This window comes from Crocuta crocuta, unplaced genomic scaffold (genome assembly GCF_008692635.1).
Source record: "Crocuta crocuta isolate KB4526 unplaced genomic scaffold, BGI_CrCroc_1.0 scaffold561, whole genome shotgun sequence".
Taxonomy (NCBI): Eukaryota; Metazoa; Chordata; class Mammalia; order Carnivora; family Hyaenidae; genus Crocuta; species Crocuta crocuta.
Genome location: NW_027530529.1, coordinates 100,724 through 113,118, shown reverse-complemented (window position 1 = coordinate 113,118; position 12,395 = coordinate 100,724). Strand labels below are relative to the sequence as shown.

The 12,395-nt window shown below is 35.7% G+C and overlaps 1 protein-coding gene across 1 annotated transcript in view; it reads right to left on the bottom strand.

Moving 5' to 3' along the window:
• Positions 1-12,395, bottom strand: part of ACER3 (alkaline ceramidase 3) — a 120,099-nt gene that overhangs the window by 14,923 nt on the left and 92,781 nt on the right. The window contains exon 6 of the mRNA XM_077767526.1: positions 11,402-11,460. Within this exon, the coding sequence (XP_077623652.1) occupies positions 11,402-11,460 (59 nt within the window). The remainder of the gene's footprint in view (positions 1-11,401; positions 11,461-12,395) is intronic.

Sequence of the window (12,395 nt, the reverse complement as noted above, 5' to 3'; positions counted from 1 at the left end):
TCATTTTGAAGAATGGGAAACTATAAAGGTGACCAAAAGCTCTAAGCATATGATTGAGGCCCTTAGTCAAGTAACCTTCAGTGTAGGGTTATTTTGCTGGACCAATTGTTAGGGAACCCCCAATATCAGAATCTTTAGGTCTTTTAGGCTGCTCATATTCCCTAAAAGAAAATTCTTTCAATTTTCTCCATAGAGGTTTTTACATTCAACATTCAGAATGCATAAGGTCACCCAATTTCCCTGATCTCATCTTGGTAATCACATGCTCAATGGTGTATGCAAAACCCAATCTAAGGGTGTGACCCTTACCAGAGAATAAACCTACAGGCTTCTGCAGTTGTTCAGTGGTATGGAGTAGGTAAGGGGATGTAAGCATTCCACAGCTTCTTAAAGATTTTTAACCAGTCCTCTTTATTTTAGACATCTCTTCCAGCTTCTTTTCCAAACTGTCTGTTGCTGCTAATGCTTGATACTTGAGAAAATTCTGGTGTAAATTGGAGGTTCTTTGTTTAAAAATTCAGCTTTCTTGGGTTACTTAAGGCAGTTAGCAGTAATCCATCTACTCTCCAGCTTCTAAAATTTTAAGTCTTCTTGTGGATTTATGCTTTATAAATGTTCCTTTGATGGAGTCTTAGCAGGATTTGAGAAGGGAGCAAAATTAGATTGAGGACATTAATCTTTAATATTATATGTTTTCTTTTCATTAATTTCTCTTTTTAAATTTTTTTATGTTTATCTTTTATTTTTGAGAGAGAGAGAGAGAGAGAGAAAGAGAAAGAGAGACAGACAGACAGACAGAATCTGAAGCAGGATCCAGGCTCTGAGCTGTTAGCACTGAGCCTGACATGGGGCTCAAACTCATGAACCACAAGACCATGGCCTGAGCTGAAGTCAGATGCTTAACTGACTAAACCACCCAGGCGCCCCTCTTTTCATCAGTTTCTGCCCTTTATTAGTCCCATTCTTTATTTCTGTGTGGATTGATTCTATTGATCTGCTTTCGAATTATTGAAGTTGTATGTTTATGCTTAGTTCATTATTCTTCAGCCTATTTCATCTAAGGCTATGCATGTCCCTCTAAGAACTACTTTAGCTATATCCTACTTTGATTTGTAGCACTTTCACTGTGACTTTTCATTTCCACTATGATTTCTATTTTTTACTTATATTTACAAGTGTGGTTTTTGGCTAATCCTGTTTTAACTAATTGTATTATAGTCAGAGAACATCTTATACATGATAATAATTCTTTAAAGTTTGTTGAACCTTGTTTTAAAACTAGTGTCTGGTAGATTTAATAACTACTCCATGCATGCTTGAGAAGACGAAGCACTCTTTAACGGTTAAACATATTAAATCAATTTGTGATTAGAGTATTCAAATTTTGTCTTTATCCTTTTTCATAGAGTTACTTTGTTAAAATATTTCAAGTATGATGGAACACTGATACATTTTTCCTTGTGATGCTGTCAAGTTTTGCTTAAAAATTTCCATACAAGGTTTAGAACTGCCATTTTTTTTTCTGATAAATTGAATCTTTTAATAATAATATAGCAAACACATTTGTTTTAAGTAATGCCTTAATTTTTTGTTATTAAAATGGCTAATCCAACTTTCTTTTAGTCAGTATTTGTGTGGCGCATATTGTTTTAATATCCTTTTTTTTTTACAATTAGTGTGTATATATTTTTTTTTAAGATTAAACAGGTGGGTTTTATTATCAAATGGAAAATTCTACAAAAACTCAGTAGTATTGTAGGATTACTACTTTCTATGTGTATATTTCTATTTTTAAACATTTATTTATTTCCGAGAGACAGAAAGAGACACCATGAGTTGGGGAGGGACAGAATCCAAAGCAGGCTTCAGGCTCTGAGCAGTCAGCACAGAGCCCAACCTGGGGCTTGAACTCACGAGTGGTGAGATCATGACCTGAGCTGAAGTTGGACGGTTAACCAACTGAGCCACCCAGGAGCCCCTACTACTTTCTATCTTAAAGTCTTGCAGAGTTTTGGGCAGCCAACATCTTAAAGGATCAGACATAAATAGCTCCTTTTCTGATCGTAAGTGCCAGTTGTCACCAATTTTCACACAAACGGTTTTTCGCTTTTTTCTTTTTTCCTACTGCAGTTGAAGGACCATTCATTGCTGGTCAGGTGAAGAGGGAATGTTTGGCTTTCCATTCAAGGTATTAATCAACATAATTTTTTTCATGCCTTCTGGTATTTTTTTTAAATATAACTCACTGTCAAACTGGCTTACATACAATACCTTGTGTTCATCCCAACAAGTGCCCTCCTCAATGCCAATCACCCACTTTCCCCTCTCCCCCACTTTTCTCTGTTCTCTGTATTTCAGAGCCCCTTATGGTTTGCCTTAATCAAAGTAACTAAAACTAGCAGCCACATAAAGCTGCAGGGCAGTGCATCCAAGCCAAGGAAAACAGGAGTAACTTAAAGAAATGTGTGCACTTAGTTAATCGAATCTGTTTTCCTCTTTGGAGTTCCATGAGGCAACAGTACTAGCTAACTAGTGTCTAATGTTGCACTTTCATGGCATAAACACAGCTAAACACATAGTGTTCAAGACTGACAGCATCAGTACCAGCTCTACCCACTTCAGTGTTTACCTCTTGGTCCAGCAAGCCGACTATGCTTTCAAGAGTTTTAACCATTTGACAGGTAAGGCATGACAGAAAGGTTTAAGGCTACATCTTACTAGATACAAACATTCACTTCAGTTAGTATATTACTTTCTAGAGTATGCTGTTGAAATAGTCTAGTTTTGTGATATGAAAAACTATTAGAGTCAAGACCATCAGTAATGGGGAAAGTACAATATAAAATAATACATATGAAGCCACAATTTTAGTTACAGTTTAAACTAGAAATTAGTAACTATGCATAGCTGCTGCTTTTTTGGTTTTGCATTTTGGCCTCTAGATCATTCTTATTCAGAACTGGTACCTGCTGAAAAAGAGCTGCAACTTTTTTTTAAAGCTTATTTATTTATTTTGAGAGAGAGAGAGAGGGAACATGTGGGGGAGAACAAAGACAGGGAGAGAGAGAATCCCATGCAGGCTCCATGCTGTCAGTGTGGAGCCTGACTAAGGGCTCGAACTCACGAACCGTGAGGTCATGACCTGAGCTGAAACCAAGAGTCAGATGCTTAACCAAGTGAGCCATCCAGGCTCCCCAAGAGACACAATCTTTCAGCTCTTGTGTGTTTTATGGTGGCTGTGCCATGTACTGTGTATTTACGTTTTAATCGTGCTTCTCACAAATAGCACATAGCTGGATTTCTTTTCCCTGCTTGAGAGCCTTTTTCGTTGTTTAGCTTTGTCCATTTATATTTATTGTGATTACTGATATATTTTGAATTCTTGCTAACCTTTATTTTCTGCTTTGTATTTGTCCGGACCTCTCTCTGCTTCCATTTTTACCCTTCTTTTCCTGTTTCTTTTGGATTTAGTTTATATCATTCCATTTACTCCCTCATGTTTTCAAAAGTCACTATAAAATCACTATTGTTTCTAATAGTTACCAAAAATGCACATGTAAATCTAAAATTAATCACTGTATGTACCTTCTTCCCAAATAAAAAAGACCTTAGCAACTATGTAACTAAGATTATCCTCTTATATATCACATGTTATTTGGTCTACCACTTTAGTTTTTTTAAAAATCTCTCAAATTATATATTAGTTATAATATTTTGTTCACATAATCCCACAGGTTTNTGATGCATAGGAGCACATGTACCCCAATGTTCATAGCAGCACTCTCCACAATAGCTAAAACATGGAAAGAGCCAGCTAAAGTGATTCTTAAAGGGGAAAGTCTTTTAGTGAGATATATTGGTAAGCTTTCTCCATTTTTGTTTGTTTCAAAATGTTTTTATCTTACCTCTGTTTTTGAAAGATAACTGGGCATACAATTCTAAGCTGATGGCTAATTTCTCTTAGCCCTTTGAAGATAACAGTGTGTGTTTTGGCTGCCATTGTTGCTGTTGATAAGTCTGCTGCTGACTATTCCTTTGTTGGTAATATGTCTTTTATCTCCAGATGTTTTAAGATCTTTGTCTTTGGATTTCAGCAATTTCAGTATGCTTTTTCTACAGGTAACAATCAGGATTCAACTTCAGAAACTATCTCTATTTAAAGCAGAAAGGAATTTAACATTCATTTCCAACTGAAATGCTGAATGAGTAAAGTTTAGATGCTCTGGGAGTGGCTTATGAGCACTACCATGGAATTATCTCGCCAAAGGAACTTTTTTCCTTTTCACATTTAGGAAGCTAGAGAATTGGGAAGACTGGGCCAGCTTTGCACCAAGTATCATACTGTAACCTTAGCTATAATTCATAGATCAAGAAGCTGTCATCATACTTGTTTCTAGGGTCATGATGCACACCCTTGATCCACAACAGTAAATGGATGCCTTACATAATACCACTTCTCTCCTGCACTTAACTTGGTTCTGAATTCAATCTCATGTGAATACACGTGATTGGCAGAACCTGAATGTATCTAAAAACTTACCTGCAAAAGACATATGGGAAATACAGCTTTTCAGCATCTATATTACAGGAATGAACACTTGAAGGATAGTGAGTGAGCTTACCACATCTGCCATACCTGAGAAAGATTTCATTTATCCTGCTAGGGAATTATTGTCCTTGAAGCTAAGGAATCATGTCTTCTATCATTTCAAGAAAATCCACACCTACTATCTCTTTGAATATCCCTCTGTCCCCATTTTTGCTATTTTTTCCCTTGGAAAAAATATACTTAAGTTTATTTCAGTATATTTTTGAATGTCAGAGTTCTTTGATTCTAGGGGCACCTGGGTGGCTCAGTCGGTTGAGCATCCAACTCTTGATTTTGGCTCAGGTCATGATCCCAGGGTCATAGGATTGAGCCCTGCATTGGCCTCTGTGCTGAGCATGGAGCCTGCTGGGTATTTTCTTGCTTCCTCTCTCTGTGCCCCTCCCTATGCATACACACACATACCTTCTCTCTCTCAAAAATGAATGAATGAATGAATGAATAAGGGAAAAAAAGAGAAATTCTTTGATTCTTTTTCAAATCTGAATTTTTTTTTTTTTTGATAATCTCCTGTTCCTTGGTCATGTTTTCATTTTCTCCTTCATTTCATTAAATATTTTCTAAATATTTACTTTATATTTTGGCATCTGATTTGGGGGGTTTATTTCTACTGATTTCTGTTTCTCCTGACTTTTGCTCGTGGTAGCTTATTTCCTCTTCTGGTTTTGGAACTGATTGTGCATATTTGTTTAATCTCCATCCAATCTACAGAAATCCTGAAGGGCATATATAACAGTACATCTTTTTTTAAAGATAATTTACTTTTGCTTCTTTCATACATTCTGGGGCTCTAGGAATGTTGGATCCATTTAAGATAATTTTACACCCTGAGGTTTCCCAAATAATAAAGGTAATATTGTGTATTTAAATCCCAAACCTGTGTGAAGGCAGAAGAGTGACTACAAATTCTCAGGGTGGTCATTTTTCCTAGGTAAAACAGGCTGAAGGACTTTGTCTTTGGATTTCAGCAGTCTTGTACTGAAGACAGTCTTGTAACTGTCTTACCCATACCCAGACAGGTAACTGTCATACCCAGAACAGTCTTGTAACTGTTCATGATCTCAGAACTCATTTGTCAGTTTAGTTTTCAGGTCCTTCTTTGGATTTGATGCTTTAGAATTTTCTTCACATTTTTGAGTTCTTATGCATTTAAAAGGATGTTTGTTGTGCTCTATCCAGAATTTCTAGATGTTTTGTTACAAAAGAGATTTTCTGATATATCTTGTCAGACATAGTAAAAAAACAAAACAAGTTCTAGAGTTTCCACCTGATTTAAAAAATTTTTAAGGTTTATTTTATCTTTGAGAGAGAGAGAGATCACGGAACAGAGGAGGGGCAGAGAGAGAGGGAGACACAGAATTCGAAGCAGGCTCTAGGCTCTGAGCTGTCAGCAAAGAGCTCAATACGAGGCTTGAACCCACGAACCACGACATCATGACCTGAGCTGAAGTCAGACACTTAACCAACTGAGCCACCCAGGTGTCCCTCAACCTGATTTTAAAAAATCTTTACTGATAAGCACTATCCTGAGTTTCAGCTAAGACCAGAGGAAACTTATAATCTAGATAGGCAAAGCAGATATGTAAACGATGAACAGTATTAAATGAAATAATCACCAAATGGAAATATAAGAAAGAAGCTGTGCATGGAGGAGGGCACTTGTTGGGATGAGCACTGGGTGTTATATGTAAGCCAACTTGACAATAAACTATTTAAGGAAAAAAAAAAAGAAAGAAGTTGTGGCAATGCAGATGGAAGAAAGAGGTTTATCTCCTAGGACTTCCACTGTTGCATACTTTTTTTTACAGGTCTATCATTTGTGTTTCTAAAAGTATTGGCATCCTATCTATTAGACTTGATTTAAGGCAACGACTGTATTTTATGCTTGTTCACAGTTCTCTAAGGTGCTTAGATTAAAAGCAGAATAAATTAGGGATTCCTGCTTCTGGGAAGATGAAACAGACACCCTTTTCCCTGTTCTTCCCACTAAGTATAAATTAAAAATCCTGAACATTATATAAAAACAAGCACAAGAAGACTCTGAAGGGTGGAAAGAAGGCCAACTGGTTAGAGACTGGGACCTGAGTTACACTACAATAGGTTCCATGTGTTTTCTTTTTGCCTCATATATCCCAAAGTTGGAACTAGAGATGCAACCCAGAAATGCCACTAGATACAGACAAAACATAGTTCCATTAAAAGCCTGCTCTCTCTAGCCAAATGACCAGGAAAGAGACAGCCTAGCAAGGCAGAAAAGTTACACAGTAACTACTATTCTATAGTCAAATACCACAAAAAACTGTAGCCTCAACTCCATCCATGGTGCAAAGACCGAGGGGGGAGTCTATACTTCTTTCTTATCAGGCCATAAGAAGGTGGGCTAAAACAAAAGATTTAACATTCATATTATCAGTGTCCAGGAAGAAGAGAAGGAAGAAGGCAAGGCTGAAAATTTTCAAATTTAGCCAAAAAGTCTCCCCCCAAACAAACAAACAAAAGCATTATAAAGCCACAGACTCAAGAAGCTGAGCTAACTCAAACATGCTAAACCCAAAGAAATCCATATCAAAACATACTATAGACAAACTTCTAAAAACTAAAGAAAAAAGTCTTGAAAAGAGTGACAGAGAAGCAATACCTTGCCTATACTACAGGATAAAACCAATATGAATCAGAGGATTTCTCATCAGAAAACCTGAAGGCCGGAAGGAAGTGGCACATTTTTCAAGTTCTGAAAGACAACTGTCAACCTAGAATTCTATATCCAGCAAAATTATCCTCTGGGAATGAAACAGAAATCAAGACACATTTTCAGATGAAGGTTAGAGATTCTGGGACCTCAAGGAAGTTTTCTAAACAGAAATGAAATGATGAGGCATGGCTGGGGGGCTGAGTCAGTTAAGTGTCTTTCTCTTGATTTTGGCTCAGGTCATGGTCTCACAGTTTATGAGATAGAGCCCTGTGTTGGGCTCTGTGCTGACAGTGTGGAGCCTGCTTGGGATTCTCTCTCCCTCTCTCTCTGCCCCACCTCTGCTTGTGCTCTCTCTCTCTCAAGATATATAAATAAACATGAAAAAATTTTAAAATAAAAAAGAAAGGAAATGATGAGAGAAGGAATTTTAGAATGTTAGAAAGGAAGAAAGAGAAATGGAAAGAGAAAAATATGAGTAAATACATTTTTCTTCTCCTTTTTGTTTCTCCTATTATGTTTTATGGTAGGGCAAAAACCATAATACTGTCTGATATGGTTAAAAATCCAAAATGCATATTTTAAGTTGAGCAGGGAAAAGTACAGCTATGGGCTAAATTTTTCCCCCTTGGGTACCTGGGTGGATCAGTCGGTCAAGCGTCCGACTTTGGCTCAGGTCATGATCTCACTGTTCCTGGGTTCGATTGAACCCCATGTTGGGCTCTGTGCTGACAGCTCGGAGCCTGGAGCTTGCTTCCGATTCTGTGTCTCCCCCCTCTCTCTGCCCCTCCCCTGTTCACACTCTGTTTCTCTCTCTCTCAAAAATAAATAAACATTAGAAAAAATCTTCCTCCTCAAAAAAGATGTTGAAGTCCTAAGCCCCAGTACCTCAGAATGTGAGCTTGTTTGGAAATAGGGTCATTGCAGATATAATTATTTACAATGAGATTATAATGGAGTAGGGTGGGCTCCTAATCCAATATGAATGATGTTCTTATAAGAAAACAGCCATGTAAAGACACAGAAATACAAGGAGAACACCATGTCCCATGTCGTGACAAAGACTGAAATTATGTGGAAAAAAGTCAAGCTTTATAAAAAGAGGTAAGGATGGATTCCCCTACAGGAATCACAGTGATACTGACACCATGATTTCTGACTTCTGGCTTCCAGAACTGTGAAACAATAAATAAAACTATAAACCAATATCCTTCATGATTATAGATATAAAAATCCTTAAGAAAATAATAACAAATATCATTTGACAACATATAAAAAATTTTATACCATGACTAAGTGTGGTTCATTCAGATTACAAAGTTTGTTCAATATTGAAAATTAATCCATGTATTAACATCACACTAACAGACAGGAAAAAGTTATATGATCAAATCAATTGTTACTGAAAAAACATGAAATTAAGCAATTTCCTCAACTTGATAAAGAACATCTATAAAAACCATACAGCTAACACTGCTCTTAGGTAGTGGTGAAAGACTGAATGCATTTCCCCTAAAATTAAAAATAAGACAAGGATATCTGCTCTCCCCACTCTTAATCAATATAGTCTTAGAAGTTCTAGTCAGAACAATAAGACAAAAAAGGATTTCCAAAGCACATACATTAGAAAGGATGATATAAACTGTTCCTATTTGCAGCAAATCTCAAGAAATCTACACAAGTCTTCTAGAAATATTAAGTTCAGCAAGGTGGCAGAGTATAAGATAAAGAATATTTTATTTCTATATAACAGCAATGAATAGGTTAATACAAAAATTTGAAAATAATATACCCTTTACAATTGCTCAAAAAACTGAAACTCCAAAATGCTGACCAAAAAAAAAAAAAAAATCAAAGACCATCCAAATAAATGGAGGGACATGCTATGTTTATGGACTGGAAGACTCAACATAACAAAGACATGAATTCTTTGTAAATTGATACACAGGTTTAATGCAATTCCTACCAAAATCTCAACAAAAATTTAAACATAGACAGTATTATGGTAAAGTTTATATGGAAAGGAACCCAAACAGCTAAAACAATTTTGAAAAGAAATGAGAGGAATCAGTCTGTATGACTTGAAGAGTTGTTTTACAGCTACAGTAATCAGGACAGTGTGGCATTGGTGGAAGGATGACACACAGATCAATGTAAGAGAATCAAAACACAGAAATAGATCCACACAAATATATACAAATCACCTTTGAGAAAAGAGTAAAAGTAGTTCAGTGGAGAAATTTCAGATACAGTCTTTTCAATCAGTGTTCCTGGAGGCAGCTGGACATCTATAGGTAACAAAATGAACTTCGACCTAAGCCTCACACCTTACATAAAAATTAACTAAAAATAAATTATGAACTCAAATGTAACATGTAAAACTATATAAAACTTTTAGGGAAAAAAAAAAACAGAATAAATCTAGGGTTAGAGACTGAGTCCCTATATTTGACACCAAAAGTATGATCCATAAAATAAAAATTGATAAATTGGACTTCATCAAAACTAAAAACTTTTTTGCTTTGTGAAAGACTCTGTGAAGAGTAAGAAAAGACAAGGTATAGACAGGGAGAAAATATTTATAAGCTATGTATTTGACGGAGGATTAGTATCTAAAATATATAAATAACTTTTAAAACTGAACTGGAGAAAAAAAAGAGAAACATTACCAACAGAAAACAGGCAAAGACATGAACAAATATTTCCACAAAGAGGATATACAGATGGCAAATAAACACATGAAAATATGTTCATCTTTAGACATTAGGAAATGAGAATTAAAACCACAATGAGAGACTGTCTATCAGAATAGCTAAAATAAAAAATAGTGACAACACGAAATGCTGGCATGAATGCAGAAAAACTGGGTGGTTCACACACTGCTGGTAGGAATCTAAAAGGACAGACCCACCTGGAAAACAGTATGGCAATTCTGAGAAAAACGAAACATACAACCATGACACAACCTGGCAATCCCGCTCTGGACATTTATTCCAGAGAAGTGAAAATTTGTATTCGTACAAAAACCTATACACAAATGTTCGCAGCAGCTTTATTCCTTATAAGTCAAAAACTAGAAACAATCCAGATGTCATTTAACAGGTCAGTGGTTAAACCGTGGTGCGTGCATAGCACAGAATACTACCCAGCAACAGAAAGGAATGAACTACTGATACACTCAACAATTTACACTAATCTCCAGTGAATTATGCTGAGTGCAAAAGACCAATCCCAAAGGTTATAAATGATTCCATTTATATAATATTTTTGAAATTAAAAAATCTAGAAATGAAGGACAGACTAGTGGTTGCCAGGGGTTAAGGACAAGGGGTGAGAGAGGGTGGGTATGGCTATACAAGGACAACACGGGATCCTTGTAATGATGGAACTGTTCTGTATCTTGACTTTGTCAATGTCAAGTCCTGGCTGTAATACTGTACTATAGTTTTGCAAGACATTATCATTGGAGAAAATTGGTAAACGGTGTAGGAGATCTCTATTATTTCTTATAATGCATGTTAATTCTACAATTACCTCAAAATAAAAAGCTTAATTAAAAAAGAAAAAAAACAGAATAAACCCATAAATCATATTATTTATTTATCGAACATCTGCTGCTGTATGGCCATGACCCATGGGAGGTACTCACATGAATATTACTTAATATTCATAAACTCTATAAAGATTATGCTATTTCCTAAATCATCTTTCTAGAATACTGCTTCTTTGAGACATTAACAGCATTCCTTGAATAGTGTTTTGTAAAAAACGTTCTGAGTTAAGTAGCTTGAGAAACAATTTTTATTTTTACTACAGGATTTCTCAAGGCAATATACTAATGTACATTATAAATATTCAAAAGGAAGCCATCATACACAGCTTTCCTCAAATTAATTTTGGAACTTTTGTTTTTACATAATGCCTGTTAACAACTTGCTTAAAGAATTAGTATTCCTTACCTTATGCCACAATAAATGTTGGTTTATAGTTTTCTATCTATATCCCTGCTCGTGTTATGTTTTATGTCTTATTTCAAGTTAGGCTATAGATTTATTGCCTAAATGTAATCTAATCATGGTGTTGATGATCCAATCCAAACTACTCACCATGTAACAATATAAATAGATCGAAGTACTAATGTGAAGACCAACATTCCATACATAACCTGAATAAGAAAAGAAAAATGAAGTCAGTAAAATTATTATCCTTTGTCAAAGGAAGTATATTTTGCCTACAAAATAGCATGCTCAATAAAACATAAACATTTATTATCATTTGTTACATTTAAAGAACAGAATTTTAGCAAATATTTTCTCCTAATCTAAAGGTTGCCTTTCGGTGTTGTTGACAGTCTCCTTTGCTGTGCAGAAGCTTTTTATTTTGATGAAGTCCCAATAGTCTATTTTTGCTTTTGTTTCCCTTGCCTCCAAAAACGTTATCTAGAAATAAGTTGCTACTGTGGATATCAAAAAGGTTACTGCCTGTGTTCTCCTCTAGGATTTTTATGGTTTCAAGTCTCCCACTTAGGTATTTAATCCATTTTGAATTTATTTTTGTGTAGGGTGTGAGAAAATGGTCCAGTTTCCCCAACACCATTTGTTGAAGAGACTGTTTTTTGCACACTGGATATTCTTTCCTGCTTTACCAAAGATTAATTGACCACACAGTTGTGGATTCATTTCTGAGTTTTTTATTCTGTTCCACTGAATCTATGTGTCTTTTCTGTGCCAGAAGCATATTGTTTTGATTGCTACAGCTTTGTAAGAGAACTTGAAGGCTAGACTTGTAATGCTTCCAGCTTTGCTTTTCTTCTTCAAGGTTGCTTTGGCTATTCAGGGTCTTTTGAGGTTCCATATATATTGTAGGGTTATTTGATAAAGAGTTAGTATCCAAAATATATAAAAATACTTATAGAACTCCACACTCAAAAACCCAATAATCCAATTTAAAAGTGGGAAGAGGCTATGAATAGACATTTTTCCAAAGACATACAGATGACCAGCAGACACATAAAAAGATGCTCACCATCATTCATCATCAGAATGGCTAAAATCAACAATATAAGAAACAACAGGTGGTGGTGAGAAAGAAACAACAGGT